This window comes from Furipterus horrens, unplaced genomic scaffold, assembly GCF_987537825.1.
Source record: "Furipterus horrens unplaced genomic scaffold, mFurHor1.1.pri manual_scaffold_4, whole genome shotgun sequence".
NCBI lineage: Eukaryota > Metazoa > Chordata > Mammalia > Chiroptera > Furipteridae > Furipterus > Furipterus horrens.
In genome coordinates, this window is record NW_028327174.1 from 102923404 (window position 1) to 102947091 (window position 23688).

The 23688-nt window shown below is 41.6% G+C and overlaps 2 protein-coding genes across 2 annotated transcripts in view; one reads left to right on the forward strand and one right to left on the reverse strand.

The window, feature by feature from the left end:
• The window catches only part of CEP83 (centrosomal protein 83), a 78504-nt gene extending 75664 nt beyond the window's left edge, over positions 1–2840 (forward strand). Inside the window, exons 14-15 of the mRNA XM_090273872.1 lie at positions 1014–1200; positions 2164–2840. Coding sequence (XP_090129998.1) covers positions 1014–1200; positions 2164–2268 — 292 coding nt within the window. The 3' untranslated portion in view covers positions 2269–2840. The remainder of the gene's footprint in view (positions 1–1013; positions 1201–2163) is intronic.
• Positions 2841–4231: 1391 nt separating this feature from the next.
• Positions 4232–23688, reverse strand: part of PLXNC1 (plexin C1) — a 151299-nt gene continuing 131842 nt past the window's right edge. Inside the window, exons 24-31 of the mRNA XM_090273873.1 lie at positions 18067–18121; positions 15797–15828; positions 15594–15701; positions 14254–14417; positions 12242–12389; positions 7264–7404; positions 7094–7168; positions 4232–5963 (exon numbers count right to left, since the gene is read on the reverse strand). Of these exons, the coding sequence (XP_090129999.1) occupies positions 5859–5963; positions 7094–7168; positions 7264–7404; positions 12242–12389; positions 14254–14417; positions 15594–15701; positions 15797–15828; positions 18067–18121 (828 nt within the window). The 3' untranslated portion in view covers positions 4232–5858. The remainder of the gene's footprint in view (positions 5964–7093; positions 7169–7263; positions 7405–12241; positions 12390–14253; positions 14418–15593; positions 15702–15796; positions 15829–18066; positions 18122–23688) is intronic.

A 23688-nucleotide genomic window follows, 5' to 3' on the forward strand; every position in this document is an offset into this window, starting at 1 on the left:
AGGAGATTTACCATATTAAGTAAGTGGTATGACACGTCTGATTCAAGTTAATAATAAAAACTTCACAAATTCAGCTAATTAGTGGTAGCCCTTCAGCATTTAGACAGCACCTTTTCTGTAATGGAAATTGCCTATGATATCAAGCAGTGATATTTTAAAATGTGCTCTGGCCTTCTTGTGTATAATTACCAAAATGTGAACAGTTGTTTTTTTATAAAAAACCAGAGGTTTCTAGACTGGAATTAATGCCAGCTTTATAATACTCTGTTCCAAAGTAAGAATGCCACCAAATTCAGCTTACTATCTCATTCATAATCATTAATTTTGAAATATCGTCAATTCAATTGGGCAGCTACGACACAGATCATCTGGAACTTTGAGAGGCTTTGAAACTTATTTGATTGCTGGTGCGATGGATGGTCAGGAAGTTCACATCCGGAAAAGTGGTCTCTGAAAGCCTGAGAAGTTCACATTTTTTATCTGTGTCACGCTTTCCCTAACGTTGGGGCTTCACTTTTGTCAGTAGATCCATTTTTTAAAAGTAGGTTGAACAATATGAAATTCCCTATGTTTGACCATAGTTTACCTTAAAAAAAAAAAGTCTATTTCATAAGATTCAACCTAGTGGGTTTTTTTGTATTTGTTTGATTCCTTCTGTAAAATAAGGTGCCCTTTGGGCTTAAATTGTCTTCTTTCAGTTTCAGGATTCATGGGCTGAGTGGAGTAGAAATGAAAATAAAAGTATCGAGATTTTTGATTACTTGGCAAATAAAACTTTAAAATGAGTTGATAGCCTGCATTGCAGTGGTAACATATATAATAATACATATAATTAAGATGTCATTTCATATTTCTGTTTATATTTCTTGATAAACAATTTTATATATATTATATACAGATAAACCTTATAATTTAGGAACCCTTCTTTTCCTATTTAAACTTCTGCGAATCATCTGTTCTTCAATAGAGTATAACTGTATTAAGAACAGAAATACTTCTTTTTCCTTTTCAAGACAAAATGTTCCATTTGAAGAATATACAAGGCTTCAAAAAAGACTAAAGGATATACAGAGAAGACATAATGAATTTCGAAGTTTAATTTTGGTCCCTGACATCCCTCCAACAGCATCTGCCAATCCTGCTGGCTTTCAGTCAACCATGGTTCCAGGCATGGAACTAACCTTTCCTCCCCATATGCAGGTATGAGCATTTATTTTAGAGCAAAAGTTAGGCAAATGTTTCTGTAAGTTTTTACCTGTTTAAAAGCAGAGAAAAACTCAAATCTTGCTTTACCAGAGAAGTTTGCTGAGAAGCAGAGTGATATGAATCTATTCTGTTCTCTAGTGATGGTGCTAGGTGTAAAATCTTCTATTTTAAGCAATTAAAAAGAAGGAACTTGACTGATGAGTGCTTTGAGTAATCCAGAGTTTGTAGCTCACTCATATGATACTAACTACTATGGAGCATTTAATAATGTACTGCACTATGCATTTTCTGTATAATATTTTATTTAATCCTAATGAAAAATGCTTTGAGGAAAGGTATTACTATTCCCAGTTTACAGAGGATAAAACTGAATCAGAGAGGTGAAGTGACTTCCCTAAGGTCATAGCTGATAATTGATAGAGTTGAGTTTCAGACTATATCTGTCTGATTCTAAAACCTGGGCTAATTCTCTACTGTGTTAGGTCCTCGAGATAGTGAAGGAATCAAATTGGTTGGATGATTTTCAGAAAATGAACTATTAATAAGAATTACATTTTATAATGCTGTTAAGCCTTCAGTCACTGGATTGAATCTGACCAAGTGCCTTCTTTATAATAAACTATTAAACTCCAGTCTTGTTAGAAAGTTGTTGTGTAAGTGCACCGAGGTCCTGCATGAGTATTTTCTAATTCACTTCCTGGTGCATTTTATAGGTAGAGAAGGACAGGTTTATGGTTTCGCCTAAGGCTAGAGCTAGAAGCAGGAGAGAAGCAGGACCAGTTGGCAGCCTGGCCCATGCTGCTGTGTTCTTAGGTCGTCCTTCCTTTGCCAGATGTGCAGGCCTGAATCAAAGAGGACTGAGGCTGCTGCCTAGTTTATTTTACCACCGGTTTTTCTGTTTCTTTTTCTGAGCCTTTTCTATGCCCCCACCCCCGCTCTTTTTTCTGTGCTTTTAAGGAGGAACAGCATCAAAGGGAACTCTCTCTACTTCGTAAAAGACTAGAAGAACTAGAAACAACACAAAGAAAACAACTAGAGGAACTTGGATCACCTGGGGAATGATGTTTTTTGGAGAAAAGGCAGCTCAAAAGGGGTGAAATCAGTGACTCAATAAAGCTTGAAGTTTTAACCTAGTGGCATTTAGACACTTTATTACTGTTGGCCAAAACCCTTGAATTTGCCTCAAGAAAAGGTAATAGCTATATTGTGTGCATGTCGGGATTTTAGGATTATACTAAGGACAAATGAAGCATTAACACAGCTTTGGAGCTATTTAGCATATTTATTGACAGCCCCTTGAGAATGTTAAAAAATAAATAAAAGAAACAAATTTAATTAGGGAATCAAATTTTAAAATTATTTTATTTTGTTAACTTTTGGGGACATTTTGCCTGAAATGTGCCCATGTTGAATTTCTTCTTCCTCTTTGAGATGTTTGGCAATAATGGTGTCAGTAAACATTTGCTGGTTTACTATACAAAAGTTATAAACCTCTAGTTCTTGGAAAAATATGACAATTTAAAGGTCAGCATAAAAAATATAATTTAAAGGCATCTAAATGTAAAACACTACCTTTTCTAAAATCTGTGTGCACATAATTTATTAAAGAGCTTAATAAATATTTTTTGTCTAGATATATATGGTCTTGTGTTTGATTTTTTTTCAACCATATAGTGTATTTTTAGCAATGTAGAAGATCTTACTGATTTTGACTTTTGAGTTAGAATTAATAGAAAATAACAAAGTTCAAATAATTAAATCCTGCAGCTTTTTAAAACAAGAGCCATTCATTATAAAACTTGAATCCAGTGGGGTCCCTTTAGAAGTATTGTTGGTATTTAACTTTGCCTCCCACTGCTTTGGATCTAACCAGATTACTGTAAATGTTTTATTTCTTTGCATCCCTAAGAATGCCATCATTTGCTTTTTTTCTGTAACATTATCTTTTAAAGGAATTCTGCTGGAATAACTTCATGTCCACAAGGCAAAACTCAAGTCTGCCAAATCAAGTGAAGTGTCCATTATCCAGAAGTCTTCACGATCCAGAGTCTGACAGTGGAGGCCAGCAATGTAACTGAGCAGCCCTTAGCATCATTTAGAAGAAACTAGATTCACTTACTATGTAATACGGCTGCTTGCTCACATAGAGTATACACAGTGATATCTTGTTCCTGAGAAAGAAATAATTTTTCTGGAATCACTTTGAATTTTTTAAAAAAATCTACTATCAGTAGAAAACTTGAAGAAAAAAATACAAGAACAGTCCATATTTACATCAAAAATGTTTATTTTTTGGATATAGACATTTAAAACGTTCATCTCCAAGAACAGCTTCAATCAAGTATACAATAAGAAATAGACTTTAAATCCCTAATACGGAAAAGTTAACAGAATTAATTTTTAAATGCTGCTGTAGACACTAGTGTTAGGAAAAAAAAGTTTATAAATGGTTTTGCACCAAAAAATATGCAAAGAAACTTGAAAATATAAGTTGTTTGCCATTTGTTTCTCTGGTTGCTGTTTAATATAGACCCAGTGACTGATTGTCTTCAGCACACATCTAATTTGGCCATTTACTGTGTTAGACTAATGGGATCCAAAATGTGATCTAGATAGTGCTTTTCACTGGAGGATTGACAAACACGCTACATATATTAGTGAATCTTCACACCACCTCAATGAGGTAGGATAGAAATATACAGAAATTGAGGCACAAAGAGGTAAGTGACTTGCCCAAAGTTCCTAGCAGCACAGTCCCTGGAAGAGCAGGTAAGTCTCCACACAGGACTCATGTGCCAGAGAGCTGGACGGGGGACACCCTCATGGAGCTTTTACTAAATGCTCAGATAAAGCTGTAGCTCTTTGAGTTTGCTTAGCATTTCTGTACCCTAAAGAAGGGGAAGTCTTTTGGGCAACTCTCCTACCGTTGGCTCTCAACTCTCCTACTTAGTTCTCTTCCAACTACCTTCACCTCAAGACTGCAGCAGCCTTGGGTGGGGGCCAGACCTCTCACCCCTATACTTATAAGTAACCTATTTGGTAGTATTTTTGAGGTGTGTCCATTGGACAGACAATGATCAAAAGCGATGGGATTGGGAAGGTGCCTGTCAGGGCTTAACTGCTTATTTTCTCTGACCACTTTGCAGAGGTGTCACCTCTCACATCTAACCAGATATTGAGAAGCAAAATAAATTGCCTTTAAATTCACATTCAACTCCTGCTATCCCATACAGTGTTGGTAAGTTATTTTAAGGAATGTGTGATCAATGTTTTATTTGCTACCTGAAAAAGTTTCTTTCCTCAAGCTGGGATTTGGAGCACCAAAGGTAAAAGGTGCCACAGGGAAAGTTTGAGAGTTGCCAATTACAACTTGTTACTTCTGATTTATTAGAAGGAAACACAGTGGTATTAAAATTGGTCATGAGCAGCAAAATTTCAGGAATAAAAAAATCAGCAATAAAAAGACTACAGTGTAACTGGATAAGAAATTCTTTCAAAAGAAAGGCATGAATAAGATGGATATTTTTAATTCTTTCTCTCGTGAGGAATACTTTCAGAAAGTACATAGTAAGACTAAGATACCAAGTTTTATACTAATTTTCCAGGCCTTTGGCCTCAAATATATATATATATATATATACTCATATATAATACTCCATTGTGAACAGCAATTTCGTGAAATGTAAAATGTATCTTTTTTTTCTCTTTTTTTTAAAAATCACACACAAGTATTTATAACCACAGGATTCACCAGAACTCTAAAGCAAGGAGACTGTAGTATAGAAATGTACGGTTAGGGGAGTGAGTTCCTCTTCCACAGATCTGATTCAAGTTTTTAGACAAATAAACTAATGATATTTTTAAACATCCAACATGTCCACTATCAAATACATTTAGTTTGAAAAAATAAAATCAAAGAAAGGAGCATACCCTAAGACAAAGTGTCTGGATAAAATGCTGTTGCATTTAAACAGCCTACACGCTCTCCTTGCTTTAGAGCTTGTTAGTGAAATGGAGGTGAGTGACGGAGCGCAGTAGGGGACCACTGAAAAACACGAGCCCTTCAACAATGTTGCAACACTGTTAGTTTTTGGTTTAAAAACACATATACACACTCACAGATGCTAAGTGTACACACTACCAAATTCTGGTCGACTTTTCCAAGAACTACTGGGGAAAGTTTCGATGCTGCAAATCCTCGAGGTTGCCCTAACACCACCTTGTTTCCAAATGACTCATCTCACATTTTGTTTTATCACTGGCAGTGCCCCTTTTCTGCAGAGGTGCAGTGTAGTCACAAGTGCTACATAACTGTAGTTTTCAAACAAAACCACTTATATCATTGTGCTTAAGTGGAGACTGTAGTTACAATACTGACACTTGCTTACTGGCCCTGTATTCTCTGTAAACGAGGCTGTTTGCAACAACCACTTTGACTCTTATTTACAAAAAGGTTCCCACAGTATACACACTGGCACAATAGTTGGTATGCTTTCTAAAAGCTGTGCGTGTGCCTTGGTCTCTCATAGACAGTGCTCAGAGTGGAACCTATGTGCAAACTTTAAAAATGAACGACACAGGTAGCTCAAGCAGCCATTTTGCTCCCAGGTCGTCTGAAGAACTTTGCCAGATTAAGCCAGGCCCCAGAGTGCTTACATCCACTTGCATTTCTTCTTTTCATCAAATAAGACTTTTACATACAAGAGTTGTTTCTGAGCTTCTTCCAGCCCTCGTTCTCTTTCTAGTTTATTTAGAATCTGTTGACAATTAGAACAATTATTTTAGATATTGTGGTTTTAACATTACAATTCCTTTTTTTTTTTTTTTTTTTTTTTGCATTCCTGATGCTGTGAGTGGTAAAATCTGTATGGAGCAGATGCCATCATTTTCTTTGATCATTTACATACTCACTTTGCAAGTTGTTTTGCTAAGTCATTATCACAGGATCAACAACACTTTCGGCTTCAAATAGAAGCTCACAAGAAATACCAACTGTTTGCTTACAAATATGGGGCCATACCTCCAAGGCCCTGTTCTATGCATTATGTCACAGCCATTCCAAGCACAGCAAGCATTTCCGGGCAGCCAACATGCAGGCAAGTATTTCTTCTTAAATGCAGCAGGCACAGGGGCATCCTGGTCAGAGGTGCCTATTTCCCTCCCCTCCCCTCCCCCTCCCCTCCCTTCCCCAGTGCTTCCCTTCTGACCCCTGGAAAGAGGGATGCTTATCATGTTTAAGGAACTCATTGCCTCTACCCTACCTTAGCTCTTCACTTGATCTTCAAGTAGCAAATGGAATTGGTGAGCTATTCTCACCATTGACATGGATAGCCTGTCCCAGCATGACTGAGTGGGGGGGAATCAGGGAAGGGGGAATTAACATATATTTGGAAACAACGCATCTGATGACTGTGTCTGTGTGAATTCCCAAAGAATAAAATCCAGATTAAGGAGATTTAATCATTAAGGAGAATGGTTGGTTTATTGAAATAGTTGCTTAAGTTAGAAAAATGTCATACTTTCATGTAACTATTGAATACAGAATCTAGGTGATTTAACAAGCTTAGCTTTCATTTTAGCAGATTACAATCAAGCATAAGCTGGCCCCATTTAATACCACTACTGCTCATCAAAGTCAGCGAGTCAATGTGGCTGTAGGCCCCATTAACTCAAATGTAAATTCAGGCTGGTCCAAAAGTGTGGGCATCATAAAACTATAAGAGGGGCAGCAGCCAATTGCAGGGTCTGGCTTGGTGCCGACAGGCACCCTGGCCTCCCTTCTAGTCATTTGGGATGCCAGAGTTGTCTTGAGACCTACAAAATGATTTATAACCAATCCTGGTGACTGATTCATATCAACTTTTTAAAATGCCATTTTAAATCTTACCTCATCAAAATATTTTACGATGTATTTGTAGATTTCTGTCAAGGCCACTTCTTCATTAAATTCATTTTCATGTTTCTTTAAAAAAAAAAGGAAGACTTGTTGAGAGATTCTGAAACATCTTAAAAAAAAAAAAAAAAAGGAACCATTTTATTCCTACTTTCCAACAATACCTTAGATTCCTGAGTTAAGAATTCTTCCATTTCTGAAGATGACAATGGAGGCAAATCCCTGATTGCTTTGTAGTAAGATTTTACTTCCTCTTTGTAGGTTGGGATATCCTTGGCATAGAGAAGTTTATTAGTTGGTGCTTCCTAAAAAAGGGAGAGAGAGAGGAAGACAAATAGCAACCACCACCAAAAGAGTAAAAGAACCATGGGAATTTACAACAGTAAGAAGGTAGCTAAGCCTCCACCACTATTATTTCCTCTTGGTAAGGAGGCTTCTTCATGCTGTAGGCCTTCATAATGTTGACTGAATGACTGAGTGCTTTCCAGATACTTCTGGTGAGTCACTGTTCTTCTTAGGCAGATTAAATGCTAATATATTCTGTCTTCCTCTCATAAAAGAGCTAAAATTATTATTTTCCATTATTCGAGTTACTGTAACAATGGAACTTATTTCAATCATATTTCATTACTAATAGCTGTAAAAAGCCTGAATTAAAACATTTGCTCTCATCATCACCCACCAGTGAATTTCGGCATTTATAAAAGATTTGATTGTAGATCTGAATGAGCCCTTTAAATAACCATGAAAGTGGTAAGTAATTGGCAGTGGCATATTTTTCTGCTTGTCCTGTTTAAGAGATTATAAAGACCTTCCATTGCCCTCAGGGAAGCACATGGTCATTAGCATAGGTGGATCTGATACTGATTTTGCAAAAGTTCTCTGGCAGTTTGAATGTTTTTATGTAATTTTAACTGATAATATTTTTTAAGTGATTTTATTTTAGAAGTCATTATTTTTCACAAAAGTTTTAAAAATTCTACTCAGGAGAGAGAGATGAGTTAATAATAGGGCTAACATCCCAGTACTGTTTAAACTGTATCATCAGTAGATTTCCAGTCAAGATGGAGCTGTTGATAGACAAGCTTTGCCTCCTTTCACAACCATAAGAAGGATCACAACTAACCTCAAAACAAAAAATACCCAGAACTGCCAGAAACTCTAACTGTATGGAAGTCTGACAATGAAGGATTTAAAGAAGCCGTATTTATATAGTTGGGCAGGAAGGGTGGAGCTGGGGAACAGGGGTAGAGAGGACTCAGTGTGGCGGTGATGAGGCAGTGGCGGTGGTCAGCAGAACAGGTGGTCCCACATTCTCGTGTGGTGGGTAAAAACTGAGAGGGAGCCCTTTCTGGTGTGGCTCAATGGATTGAGTGCCAGCCTGCGAACCGAAGGGTGTCCGGTTCGATTCCTGGTCAGGGCACATGCCTGGGTTGTGGACCAGGTCCCTAGTTGGGGCATGCAAGAGGCAGCACACATTGATGTTTCTCTCTTTCTTCCTCCTTTCCCATCTCTCTAGAAACAAACAAACAAAAAATTGGGAGGGATACCTTGGGAGCAAGCAATCCCAGCCCAAGCCAGACCGCCAGAGCCCAGGGTTTCAGTGCCAGGAAGATAAACCCCATAACTTCCGGCTGTAAAAACCAGTGGAGGTTGGGGCAGTAAACGAAACTGCCAGTGTCTCAGGAGAGTCAGTTTAAAGGACCTGCACGGTCCTAGAACATATGCAAAACCACCCACCCTGGGAATCACCACCAGGGCAACAGCCAGAAGGGTGCCAGTTGTATATGGGAAGGGGATGAAGTGACTGGAAACAGGACAAGCACTGAGCAAGCCTCCAGCAGCCAGGCAGTGGCATCATCCCCTCTCCAACCCCTCTCCCACATACAGAGCCACAAAGTGGTGAAGCAGTTGCCCTGCACTGTCAAATAAGGATCTGCCCCATACAACTTAACAGGTGCACTAAAACAGCAAATCAGAGCAGTCCTACCTAATACATAGAAACAAGCAGGGAGGCTCCAAATTGAGGATACAAAGAAATATGGCCCAAATGAAAGAAAACAAAATCCCAGAAAAAGAACTAAAAACAGCAAGGCCGACCTATCAAATGAAGAGTTCAAAATGCTGGTGATAAGGATGCTTGGAGAACTCATTGAGTACGGCAAATACATAAGGGAAGAAATGAAAGCTACACTAAGTGAAATAAAGAAAACTCTACAGGGAACCAACTGTGGAGGGAAGAAAGCCAGGGTTCAAATCAACAATTTGGAACATAAGGAAGAAATAAACATTTGACTAGAACAGAATGAAGGAACAAGAATTCAAAGAAAAAGAGAGGATAAGATGACTCGGGGACATCTCCAAACATGTCAACCTTCAAATCATAGGGGTGCCAGAAGGAGAAGAGGAAGAGCAAGAAATTGAAAACTTGTCTGAAAAAATAATGAAAGAAAACTTCCCTAATTTGGCAAAGGAAACAGACATACAAGACCAGGAAGCACAGAGAGTCCCAAACAAGCTAGACCCAAAGAGGCCCACACCAAGACACATCATAATTAAAATGCCAAAGGTTCAAGATAAAGAGAGAATCTTAAAAGCAGCAAGAGAAAACTGGAGAGTTACCTATGAAGGAGTTCACATAAGACTATCAGCTGATTTCTCAAAAGAAACTGCAGGCAAGAAGGGACTGGCAAGAAGTATTCAATGTTATGAAAAGCAAGGACCTACAACCAAGATTACTACATTCAGCAAAGCTATCATTTAGAATGGAAGGGCAGATAAAGTGCATCCCAGACAAGATAAAGCTGAAGGAATTCATCATCACCAAGTCCTTATATGAAATGTTAAAGGGACTTATTTAAGAAAAAGAAGATAATCAAAACTATGAACATTAAAATGACAACAAACTCAAAACTATCAACAACTGAATCTAAAAAAAAAAAAAAACTAAGCAAACAACTAGAACAGAAGCAGAATCATGGATGTGGAGATCGTGTGGAGGGTAATCAGCCGGCAAGGGGAAGGGGGAGAATGGGGGAAAAGGTGCAGGGGTTAAGAAGCATAATTGGTAGGGGGTTAAGCATAATAGGGGATGTTAAGAATAGTATAGGAAATGGAGAGGCCAAAGAACTTGTATGCACAACCCATGGACATAAACTAACAGGACTGCCTGAGGGAAGGAGGGTACTGGGCAGAGGGGAGCAAAGGGGAAAAATTGGAACAACCAATAGCATAATCAATAAAATATACTTTAAAAAACAAAATATATCAATGGCTTGAATGGTCATATCAATGGCTCGATGAATCATTGTGAAAGATGCCTAGACTAAGGTTTTTTTCACTTGTCAAGTTTAAGTAGAATGCAAAAATCATGCAATCATTCATTAATGATTCTTTAGGCAGGCACCATGGGCAGGCATTGAGTGGAAAAAGGGAGTGAGACTGGTACCTGCTCTTCAGAAGCTTATACTCTAGTTGGGAAGACAAATTTACACAGTGCTTACTATGAGACCAGTAATTAATGGCAGGGTGGAGAGTAAAGAAGAGGACTGTAGAATTGGAAATATCAGGGATCATAATTTTGTGTGTTATTAGGCAAGACTTGTAACCTCTCAGAACGACAACTTCCTCATCTATAAAATGAAGATAATATTAACCACTCTGTGGTTCTTGTGAGGATTGAAATATACCAAGAACATAGTAATCAGCAAACCAAGCCAATTTTTACTTAGAATAAGCAAGCATTGAAATGTCTTTCAGTGTGTTGTGTGCTAAAAAGAAATTTATTGCTCAAATGAAGAAAGTCTGTGGGAACTACATAAGGGCAGAATTCACAGAGTCGGTATATTTAGGCTGATCTGAGTCTCCTACAGTTTCTGGTATGCATTAAGAAACCATGGTGAAAGGATGAAATGTTTGTGAGTGAATGAATGAGTACGACTTTTTAGATGTGTTATGAGACAGGAAAAAGATGAGCAAAGGGATGTGAAAACAAGTTCATGGCAAACGGAAAAGAAAAAGCTGTAGTATAGAAGGGGTGTGGAATGTGCAAGAAAATGATGAGGCCAGAAAATAAACTTGAGGCCCACTCAGGAAGGGCCCGGGTAGACAGTGGAAGGCATTTACAATTTTGTAAAGCAGGCAACTGACAAGATTAGATTTGTGTTTTGCAGAGAGAACCCGAGACACTGGAAAGGAGAATTTGGGGAGAGGAGACGGACAGCAGAGGCAAGGCCACCAGCTTGGAGGCAGTTACTCCAAGAGGGGATGAAGGGATAGAGCAGAGGGACGAGAAGAAAGGGACAGACATTGTAGACACCAAAGTGAGTAGTAACCAATTGGGGATAGAGGTTGGCAGAAGGAACCTCTTCCTGAGGGAGAAGTCGAAGATTCTACCTTGAGGGACTAGGCCAAGTTAGGAAGACAAAAGTAAAAACAGGTTTATCTTGCAGAAGTGGGGGGATGATGAGGTTAGATTAAGACTAGGACTCTGAAGCACCTATTAAGCATCACTCACACTTCATTCCAGGCAGTCCCCAAATCCTCCTACCTCAGAGCCACTGCTCAGCTTTGAAAGATTTTCTGAAATCCATTAGGTACAGATACTGCTCAATTTAGCATACTTTGGAGTGCTTGAATAGAACAAAAAACACCTCTTTCAAAGTTTACTCTGCATTTTTCTTTCTTTGCTTTCGTATTGCTTTTGCTCGGCAAAGAAAACCATAGTAAAAACAATATTGATGTTTGATTATAAACTGACAAACTGGTGGTGGTTGAAATCTTGGGTAAGGTTTTCTTCCGTCAGAACGATTTGTTATATTCAAGTAACTTCTTTTTTGGTATATTCAGATGGAATTAATTTAGGCCAATTTCAGTTGTTTTAGACTTTGAATTATAGTTTATTAGTGTCTACAGAATGTTTTATACTTTGTGGTAAAGAGTTCTGCAAAAAGGGTTGGTATAATCAACTTTTGGTTTTCACTAAAAAAAAAAAAAACAGATTAAACTAGAAAGAAATGAGACAGATTTTTTAAAAAAAGCAAATTTTCAGTGACATCACTGACTATATCTTTTTAGCTGGTCTTATTTCAACCAGTTTTTATTATTTGAATATTTACAAGAAGCACTAACGCTGGGCCTTACCTTCCCGAGTTGCTGCTCCGTGAGAGAAAATGCATCCATGAAGGCCTGGGCAATCACCGATAAACAGCCGTCTATGTGCGGCGTCTTCTTAATGTCAAAGACAAACTGAGGGTTCTTGAGGATGTTTACCCAGAAGCGAAGAGGAAGGCTGTTCCAAGAGACAGAAATGTCTTTTCAGATATAGCCACTCCAAGGATGCAGATGCTCTGTTTATCAGTTCGTAAATGGTGTGTCTGCCCTTAAGTATGTCAGTCTACTTTGACAAACGTATGGAGCAACAGATGGCAGCACCACACAGAACAAGGACGGGTTAAACTGCAGAGCCACTGGGAAGGAGGGCGGGAGGAGAAGTCTGAAGATGGCCATTGTCAAGACACAAACGTTCCCAGATAGTTCTAGGCTATATTAGATGATGATTACCAATGAGAGCAGCTCAGCAAATCTTGAGAACTTGACCTCTTCTCATGCTAAGTGCTATACCCTGGCCTAAGTCACCATCTTGTCCCAGCTCCTGACAGACTGCTAATTCTCTCAGAACTACTAGCAATCCTAACTTATAATCAGAGCATGTCTCCTCTGCTCAAACCTGGCTCTCCATCCCCCTCCCAATAAAACTGCTGCATGATCAGGGCCTGGACCCTCACCCCCTACTCTTCGCCTGACTCATTCTGACTCCACTGGCCCCCTCACTGTTCTCTGTGCACGTCAATCAAGCTTGCACCACAAGACTGTTGCTTTTGTTGGCCGTCTCCCTGAAACGGTCTTGCCCCAGGTAGTCCCATGGTTTATGCCTTCGCTCTTCTTTAAAGACCTGGCTTGCATGTCATCCATCTCTGTGGGGTTTCTGGCCACCCTGTCCTGTCATTCTCTGTCCCCCTTTCCCACTTTGTCCACTGCACCTTCTAATATACCACAATTTGATTGTCTGTCTCCACCTATTAGCTGCAAGCTCTGTGAGACATGAATTTTTGTGTTTGGTTCATTTCTATATCTCCAGCACCTAATAATCGGCACATAGTAGGTGTTCAAATAAATATTTGACTATGAACTTGCAGAACATTCAAAGTTCTTTCACTATCCACTTCACGGCTCTGACCTAGCTAATTACCTCTTTCATATGGGTGCTGGGCCTCTCAACAGCCCTACTGTTTTGAGACTGGCCCTGCTCAGATGCCATCACCTTGGTGTGGGAGCAGTAGGGCCTGGAATGCAGGAAGGGAGAGAGCCAGGGTGGAGTGGGGTAGACTCGGATTAAATGGGAGAAGATCAGACCTAGAACCTGGAACTTCAGCTTTTAATCCTTATTTTAAATGGTCTGGCTAACCTTAATGCTTGGCAGGGCTTGAGCCTGCACTGAGGAGTTCTAGTAATTACATCGTAACTCTGAGTCCTATTCAGCTCATGCGCAAAGAATGATATTTCAAAAAGAGGTAATGAGCTATGCTTCCCTACAGTGGAGAAATTTAAAATAAATTTGCATGCCTTGCCTTGCCCTAGCTTAAGGTAACATGTTAAAAATACGAAATGAAGCACAATCCTTTGGCTAATTCTCATGGTATTTGAGTATTGCATTTGACCAAATGCAGAAATTTCTACACAAAATTGGACTGAATATAGACAGCTTGGAAATTGCAAAAATGATTAATTCTCTGAAGGATAAATAAGAGTCTTCTCTAATAGAAAACTGTAGGATAAAATCATAAAATATTAATTTCTCTTCTGTTGCTGGTCAAGCTAAACTTGTTTTAACATTCCAAACAAACTCTTTTTCATCCATTAAAGAGAACAGTTTATTTTATCCTGAAGAACAGGATGCTCTGCATAAGAATGGCTTTGTTTCTTGTTTAAAATAGTAACAGCAAGAAACTGCTTTGACGTGATAGCTTACCCAGGCACAAGGTTCTGTTACGGGGATGAACGAACCTTCCATAACTATCCATGCCCTCCTTTTAGTTAAGATTCTGCCCCAGATTCTCAAACACAGGCACTAATCACCTCACGCTTGTTCTCACCTGTTTGTTTTCCAAATATGTACGACATCAGGATCTGTGATTTTTTTGTTTTCAGCCTGGGCATCCAAAAAGTCAAAAAAGTACTTTATAGCAAATGGGGCTCTGCTGTTGGGTAAACTCCAAATGCTTCTAAAAAGTTTTTCAAGCACAGAGTGAATTGCCACCTGAAAGATACAGAACATCAGACTTGGGACATTAACACAAATAGGGCAGTGGTTTTGAAAACACGATGGGAAATGAAATCCAAGTTCAGAGACAGTGTTGTGCAAAACAGAGAAAAACAAGCTGAAGAAAAAATATATACAATTGCTCAGCGAGGCCAGCACTCACAGTGTGGGACAGTGCTCCTGAAAATCCAGGCCCAGGTTTAGATTTGGTTCAGAGCTTCTTGCTGATAACACAACATTGTTTAGTCAACAGCAATGCTACCCGTGAAAATTGTTGCAGATGAAATGCCAGGGTGGGGCTGTATACATAAACCAGCAGCCACGGATGTTTGACTTGTGCTAATTATGTGCAGCCTGAAACACTCAAATGATGTTGCTCCATTCCCAGAATTTTCCCTGTTGCACATATTTCTATCATAGGGTTTTGTTGTGTACTTGCCAAAGCATTTGAGTTTTATAAAAACCAAATAGGCAGAACTCTGTGGGACAGACGAGAAAATCAAGAGGCTCTGTCCTCTAGCCACGAAACAAATCTAAACTCCATGCAGGCATTCTGCTCTACTGGAAGCCCATCAGCCCATTCGGAGACTGGGGCCAGGTGTAGTTAATAGTATTTCTATCGCTAGTCCTTGCAGGGGGGTGGGGGTGGGGGTGGGAGGAGCATCGCAGACTTCTGTTAATCCCACTGGAAGCCAGATAAAGTAAAATCTGCTCCCAATTTGGTATTCCACTGACTTTCACAAGTAACACCTATATGTGAACAGAATCCTTAACTTTAAAATGAAAAAGAAAAAATCAGTGAGGTTTGTAGTCACTGACCTCCCCCTCTTTGTTTTATTTGCAATTCAAAGAGGGATTTTTATTGCTCATCCATAATAAACAAAAAGGAGTAATTATGCTGTCAACCTAAAAAATAGCGAAATGGTGGCTAAAGGGACTGGGAACAATATTAAATCCCTGATTGGAGATGTTACAGTAGAAATTTGTAAAGTGCTGTTATCTTTGCATTTTATAAAAAAGAAGGGAAAAAATGAGAAGGGGGTAAAGTTTCATTTTGCTTTGCTATAAGGTACAAGAGATTTGTAGCATTTTCACACTTCAGTGGAAATTAAGTCAAACACATCACAGACCCCCGAGGCAGCCAGAAAAGCACGCCCAGGACGGCAAGTGTACCTTGGTCGACAGCAGCTTTGTCAGATACATTTCTTTCACTTTGAACTTGTGCTTCCCTCGATGTCTCTTTCCTTGCACATCTTGGAATGCTTCCGAATCTGGTAAAATCTAAAGGAAGCCAGAGCAGAAGCATTACCCAAGGAGACCGTTCGCACTGCAGAAGGCACCCAATTCAGCAGTGAGCACAGGGAGGCTGAACTCACCAAATGGCAGTGGTCGTCGGAGTATTCCACGTCTGAGCGCCAGGAAGAGGGAGAGAAAACAGCCCATTAAAAACAGAACCGCAGGCCAATTGGCCTTCTCATGAGACGCTCTGTTTCAAGCCACTAAAAGGTGACTTGAGCTCTTCTACTTTAGCTCTTGCTAGCTACATTTCCCCCCTGCTGTGTCGTAAGATCTTAAGAACAGTGTAAAGATTGGGCCAGAGACTGGAGTGGGAAGCAGGTTCCCTGACCCTGGAAGTGTGAAAACTGGCTCAAAGATCCCTTACTGACCATTATCAAGCACACAAGGCATCCCACAGTGAACAAGACAGACCTCGTTCCTGCCCTAATGGAATTATATCCTAGTCAATGAGAATTTCAGACCACTAATTACACAGTTATTTAATTGCAATTGTGATAAGGATTGTGAAGAAGAATGATGTGCCAAGAAAACATCTAACATGGGGCTGACCTCGTCTGGGAGGTTTCCCTGAGGAAAGGACGTTGAAGCTGAACCTAAGAGAATGGATAGAGTTAGCCAGGCAAATGGAGGAAGGGGGGAACAGGTGCAAAGGTCATAAGGTGAGAAGGAACCGGACCCTGTCTCAGATCGGAAAGAAGGGTGAATAGGCAGAGCTCACGGAGCAAGTGGGTGAACAGCAGGGAGAGGGCAGTCTCAAAAGAGCCATGGCGGAAAAGGGAGTGATGAATGGACGGAACAGAGGGACTAGCTTTTTGTTTTGATGGTGAGAGAGTCTAAAACACCTTGAAATGCTGGGGAGGAGAAGAAAGCACAGGAGAGATTATTCGTGGTGTAAAAATGCCTGGAAGGTCATAACAGATGGTGGGATACAAAGCCCAGGTGAGAGATGGACCTTGGATGGCAGGGGAAGTGAGGAGAGGGAATTGGGCAGGCGCACGTGGGTGGTAGGTTTGGTCCTGGATATTGAGGGAGTTCTGATTTGTTTTCTCCATGAAGTACAGGGCAAAATCATCTGCTGACGGTCAGGAGAGCTGCACAGGTCGGGCTTTCAGGAGACAGGGTAGAGGCCTACAGAAAGAGTGGGGGCAGGCTGCGTAGAGGGCCCTGGTCAGATTGGGCACCATGAATTCAGAGTGACTCCCGCTGAGCTACTGTGTGCCTTTCTCCTCTTGGCTGTAGGCTCAGGAAAGGCTAGTTGTTGGGTTCAGCCAGGGCTGAGTTTTTCACTGGGGCTGGGGGTGTGGGGGGGAAGACGGCAGGTTGAGGGTTAGCAGAAGAGTGATCAAAATAATGGCTCTCAGACTGGGCAGAAGCAGGGGTGTTGACTGTCCGGGGGTCCAATGAAGAGATCCAAACACACGGTCCCGAAATAACAAGCCCTGCCAAAGGCTCAGTCTTTGAAGCCTAAAACACAGCTCTCCCCTCTTTATAACACAAATATACCAATCCCCTATGCCAGAATGACAGCCACCCTGTGCAGGATGGCTTCTGTCACTCCAGGCTGATGTAATGATGAACAGTGTGGGGGGTGTCCCCCAACAGTGTCCTACAACCTACCAAACTGTCCTATTTCACTGGGAGCCCTGTGTTCCCTGTTTGTACTGACCAGGTGGTAGCGCTCCTTCTAGTACTGAATCCAGGAATCAGAAAGCCCCACCTCCAGCCATGTGAGAGAGAGGGCGGAGTCCGTGGGGCCCAGAGCCTTTCTGAGGGCTGAGGACTGCTTGTGTTGCCTGGGGTATAATTTCTCTGGAAACAAAACTGGACCCAGGGATTTCTCAAGGCACTTTCCCAGTGTTTTTGGCTATCAGGGTGGCAAAAGAGAGTTTAGAGAGTGGCCTAATGACTTCCCCATACAAGCTCCCTCTTTAGTTTGTCTTTTCTCCACTTTGTGGCAATGTGGCAAATGCTATCACTAGATTTGGGCTTTCTACCAGAGGATCTTGTTTGTTCAGCACTTGCAGGGCTGTGTGATGATCTGTGAGCTTCCCCACAGTGCAGGACTCTGCTCCTTCAGCTCCAGGCTACAGAGGAGTTGGCATTCTGCCTGAGGTTAGGGCTGGTGAGAGGCAGGAACTTCCTCCGTGCTGGGTGTCAGAGGCTAACCACTGGTTACAGTTACCTGTCCTCCTTGCAGGGCTCACACTCTCAGGACTAGAAACAGACCGAAACGGCTCTGTTGCCAGAGAACTGCCCGGCAACAACCAGCCTCACCTTTTCTGAGAGGGGCAAAGGCAGTACTTTATAAGGCCGGGTGAGAACAAAAGGTTAACATTATGTTGGTTACCTGAAGTAAAATTTGCTATCTTCTTAAAGACTTTTATAGTGGATCCATTTGATATCTGAAAGCAAAGATAAAAAATATATGAGCTTTTAATATTTCCAGCATTTCTTTACTTCACCCAGGAATTAGACGGCTGGTTGGATTTTACAATCTCACTTATTAAATCAATATTTATCAAGAATTCCTGTATTCTGGGCACTGTGCCGGAGGGTGAAGCTATAATGATGAGTCAGACACTGTCCTCAAGGAACTCCAGGTCCTGCAAAGGAGACACACAAGGTGGTGGGTGAGATGCAGGGAGGCCAAGATGCCGTGGGGCCAATGGGAGGTGGGTTCCCCTGGAAAAGGGAGACAAAGCTGTGCTAAGATACCCCTCAGTCTACCAGAGGTCAAGAGCCACTTGGGTCACTCTCATTTCTAAGGTTCCTGCTATAGCAATAAATGCGGAAACAGGTTTTCAAAAAGGGGGAGTCTACCTGTGACAGAGCCGTTTCCCATGGAGGTCTATGCCCGGCAGAAATCAGTACATATCCTGATGGTGCACTATTTGTAATTGCTGAAAGCTGGAAACAACTCAACTCAAATGTCATCAACAGAATGAGTATATACTTCGGGGTATGTTCATAAAACAGAATGTTATAAAACATTGAAACTCACACTGATGCTGAGCCAAAGAAAAGAAGCCCAACATAGAGGAATGCATACTGTGTGATTCTATTCACGTAAAGCTAAAAAAAGTCAAAAGGACGATGGCAGGGGTGTGGAGAAGAGAGTGGGGTTGGTGGTCAGGAGGGCCGGTGGGCTTCTGATTGCCCCTAATGTCCTATTTCCTGGCTTGAGTGGCAGTTACAGGAGTTAAAACTCATCAGCAGCACACTTATGATTTGTTCTCTTTTATGCGGCTGTATTATATTTTCAAAAGGAAGCTTGCAAAAATCATGAAAATTGCATATATTTTTAAATTAAAACATTTAATTTAACTATAACTTACAGGAAAGTACTTACATACACTAATATAAAGTGTGCAGCTCAATGAAAGTTCACTGAGGTACATACCTGTGTAGCTATCACCCACATCAAGATAATTATATTTCAAGGTCCTGAGAAGTACGTCCACGATCCCTTTCCAGTCTCTAACTACTTCTTCCTTTTCAGACTTCCATCGCTATTAATTAGTTGTATCTGTTCTTGAACTTCATATAAATGGAGTCATTCAATATTTATTCTTGTGTCTAGCTTCCTAGGGTCAATATTGAGGTCTGTGATGTGTACCCAAGTTGTTGCAGCTACCAGCAGTTTGTCCCTTTTTAATTACTGCATATTATTCCACTGTACCCCCTGGCTGGTTTGGCTCAGTGGATTGAGCGTCGGCCTGCGAGCTAAGTGTCGCTGGTTCGATCTTCCAGTCAGGGCACATCAGAGAAGGAAAACTCTGACTCTAAAAAACCTCCGCTGCCTTGCGGCATACCTCTTCAGGGGAAAGGCTAAGGGAGTAAACCCCGACAGAAAATCCGGAGCCGGAGTCCCTAAGGCGGTTTGACGTTGTAGTCAACACCGGCAACTCCTGCGGCGCACCTGAAGCCAAGCTGTATTGACTCCGTCTTTCCCTTGGACCCTTCAGCTGCGAAGAGAGGGGGGGTCTGCTGCTTGGGCAACAGCAGACCCTCCATATCACCCTGCCCAGGCTCTGTAGCTTCAGCTTCACTGGAGAGGACACTCCAGCGTCATCGCAAGATGTCGATTCAACACGGGAGGAGACAGATACCGTGTCACTCCCGAGTCGGACTGCACAGCCATTCTCGGCGGTGCAGATAGACTCTTAAGAAGCTACACAATCGTCTCTCGAGATGGACGGCTGCCGACGACGATTCCACTGTATAAATACACTACAAAGAATTGCCATACACTGGGCGGAGGGGAGCAAAGGGGAAAAAATTGGAACTATTGTAACAATATAATCAAAATATACTTAAAAAAAAGAAAAAAAAAGAATTGCCATACAATAAAGGAAAGGAGTACTGACACGTGCTAAGTGAAAGAAGGCAAACACAAAAAACCACAGATGGTGCAATCCCATTTATATAAAATGTCCTGAACAGGCAAATTTCTACAGACAGAAAGTAGATCGCTAATTGCCTAAAGCAGGGGTCAGAGGAATGAGGAGTGACTGCTAATGAGGTCAAGGTTTCTTCTTGAGGTGATGAAAATGCTCTAAAATTAGATTGTGGTGATGACTGTAGGACTCTGTAAATATACCAGAAACCATTGAATTGTACGTTTTTAAAAGGTAATCTTTTATGGTATATAAATATCTCAATAGAGCTGTTAAAAATTGCCACAGACTTAAAATGTACAGGTTGACAAATAAATGCTTTTACTACCTTGACACACTATTGAAATGCGTTTTGGAGATAAAGACAAGAAGTTCTCACCTGAGGCCTTTGGGACTGTGGAACCCAGAGCAAGAAGGCCTGCTGGTGTACCCCCTCAACCTGCCCAGGGGAGTTGGGTGCTCAGATGCAGAGGCAGGCCTCCATCCCTAGGAGAAGCAAACTGCTCTGCCCCACAAAGAAGAGGTACATCAGGGGTACAGAAATCCTCACCCTCATTCTGTGCTCTCCCCCTCCACCCTAAGGCTCTAAGGCTGCTCTGATTTCTAATACTAATTTGGACCTAGCCTTCCCCAGTTTGGAAAAAAGTAGAAACTCAGAGTGTATTTCTCTTCTGGCCAGCTACATGTTGGTTATCAGCATGTACGAACATGCTCAGCAAGTACAAAGGATTAAGACCTAATCTCCTACAGGTTGCACCCAGAGGAAGAAACCGCGGGAGCCAGCCCTGGCGAGGCCCCAGAGCGCAGCTGTGTGGCCAGCTGTATCCAGCCAGCTGCTGAATTTAGGCCACAGGCCTCCAACTGCTTGCTGGTGTTCGTGACATCTTGTGGGCAGGGAGTCTAGGCAGGGGCTGGCTGGGGCCATCAGGCCTCTGTAAAGTGTCTTGAATGAGGTTCTGAACTCTGAGCTCTTTGACTCTGCTATTTCCACACCTCCTTTCCTTTCCCCTTGAGCCATTCATTGTTTTTCTGGCTCATTTTTCAATTTTCCTCCATATTTGATGCAATTAAAAACTGTGTGAGGGCTCCCCCTTAGCAATCTTCCAACACTGGGTTTTATGAGAATGTTTGAACATAGTCACAAAATTCTTCCCCATGAAGAGCTGGAAACGATCTGCTTTGAAGCCAATAAATATCTTTTTATAAAAGGAAGCTGGTGATTCATTCTGGGTAATTGTCAAAGAATTAATCCCAAATGGATCCCACTGAGTGTTGAGCCAATACTCTGCTGCTGTCAGGCGCTCTGTTTTGCCCAAAGCGAGCACCCTTCTCTGTAATCACAAACACCATGGATGGGCCCTCTGATGAGAAGCGCCGCCAGAAGTTCACATGTCTCTTCCAGAACTGGCAAGGACCCACAGCTGGCACTGAGTGCAGGCACTGAGAGAGCGCAGGCGCAGCTGGTACCAGGGAGATTTTACTCTGAAATTATCTCCCGAGAGCAAGTGTAAAAAGCATTTTATTAGCGGATGAGTTGTGTGTCTCTGAGCATGGATGTGTGTGAGTGTATTTCCAACTTAGGGCTGGGGTATGTGCCCCCTATGTGATACTTTAACCTCATTGTAAAAGGCGAAAAACTAGTTTATTTACAGATATTTGGGTGGAGGGAGGTTTCATTTTGTATTTTGCACAAGTCAGTTTCTACCAAGTTACGGACAAAATCGCCTTTTTGAAAAGTGTCACAGAATCCAAAGTGTTAAAAATATAATGCTGTGTGTTGCATCTGAGGAGCTGCAAATGCGTTCCTAAAAGTGACTCATTAATCCTCCTGTGCTCTTGTGAGGCAGGGAGCATTCTCTGGGCTCCTACTTTAGGAATGAAAACCAAATTAAATCAAAGAAAGATTAATGTCACTGGATGGATCCGAGGCAGGAATATTCCTCTAGCCCAGAGCAGAACTGGTCCACACGGCAACTTCAAATTAAATCCCTTCCAGTCTCACAGAGCTCCAGGATTCAATGCGACACGAGGCCGCGCCTTCAGTGACGGCTGGCCCGTGCCGGGATGCTGCAGATGAACGGGCACCTTCCCACCGTCAGAATTGGGAGAAATGGACACACGTCAACAATTTAAAGTAACTCTTGAAATAAACAGAAGCTACGTATCCTCCAAACCATTCGCAAGTGAAGGTGAGATTTCTTGGTGCTAAAGTACTATCTTATGGCGTAAGTTGAAGATGATGCCATGAAAATGGGTTTTCTAGCACTATAAGGTTGAACTTATATTTAACTTTATGAAGCTGCCCTTTTTATAGATAAATATGGTCAAATATTGATAATTTCATTAATTTAGCATAAAAGGAAAACTGGAATTTCAGCCTAAAAGTTTTATGAAAAGTTATTAAAATTACTTATATTTAATTATGAATATGGACTGAAATATTACACTTTTTCCTTTAAAAAATCTGGAAAAACAATAATCAATATAAATCACCATGTGGAAGCCCTTGCTGCTGTCTCTCATTCCTAAAACGGTTATTACGTAAAAGCAATTCTATTCAACTAGTGTTGTCCCAGCAGACACGCGTCAACACCACTCACCCTGTCTTCCTTCTTAGCTCTTCACGCTGACGCCCCAAGGCTGGAGGCAGATGAAATAGGAATCTTTCTCTCTCAGGGCCAGAGGGATGACCTTGCTCAGTCCTTCAGTGATGGGGGCGTCAGGCTCATCAGAACATTCTCAGCAGACACATCAAATCACACACACAGTCCCTGACAGTCAGGCCTGAGCTCTAAAGGATTCTTGAAGACAGTGAAAACGCTTCCTCCTTGTGCACTTGGAATTAGCCCTGGGCTAGTCAGCAAACTCCCTGCGGACTAGAACCCTGAGCCCATCCTCTGGGAGGCAGTCAGGCCTCCAGCAGTGAGTGTGAAGTTGGGGAGTTTAGCGCGCCCTGTACTCTTGTTGGGCTGGGGTTGCCAACTCCTGGATGCCTGAAAGAGGCCTCTCTTCTGATGAAGGTAACTAGCATCACTTCAAGGAATGATGTTAGAGTAGGATTAGAAATAAGGAAGCATTTTGATAAGCTTACAGACATGAGAGTCATTATAAGATTTGAAGAAGCATTACCCTTTTGAATTTGACATCAGAGAAAGTAACTACCAGAATTTCTCCTAAATCGGCCCCAGCTCTGCAGCCAGGCTGCCTCAGAGGCTGGGAGCACAGGCCGCAAGCCCGGTTCTGAGCAAGGGTATCCCTCTGGCCCTGAGAAGAGCCATAGTGTCTGGTGCGGTGCCTTTTCCATCTGCTTCTGGCCTTGGGGCATCAGTGAGAAGAGCTATGTGACCACGGCCAAGTTTCTTAGCCTCCCTGTGCCTTAGAATGGGAGTAACGAGAGCAACTACCTCAGTGGGCTACAAAGAGGACTGAAGGAGTCACTGTCTGTCAAAGCGCCTTGAACAGTGCTCAGTATACAAGCACTCTGCGCATTTGTTAAATATCTCAAGTCCTTCATTCTGTAAGAAATCTTTAGAGATAGTGCAATGCCTTTATTCTAGTGTCACACATGGCAC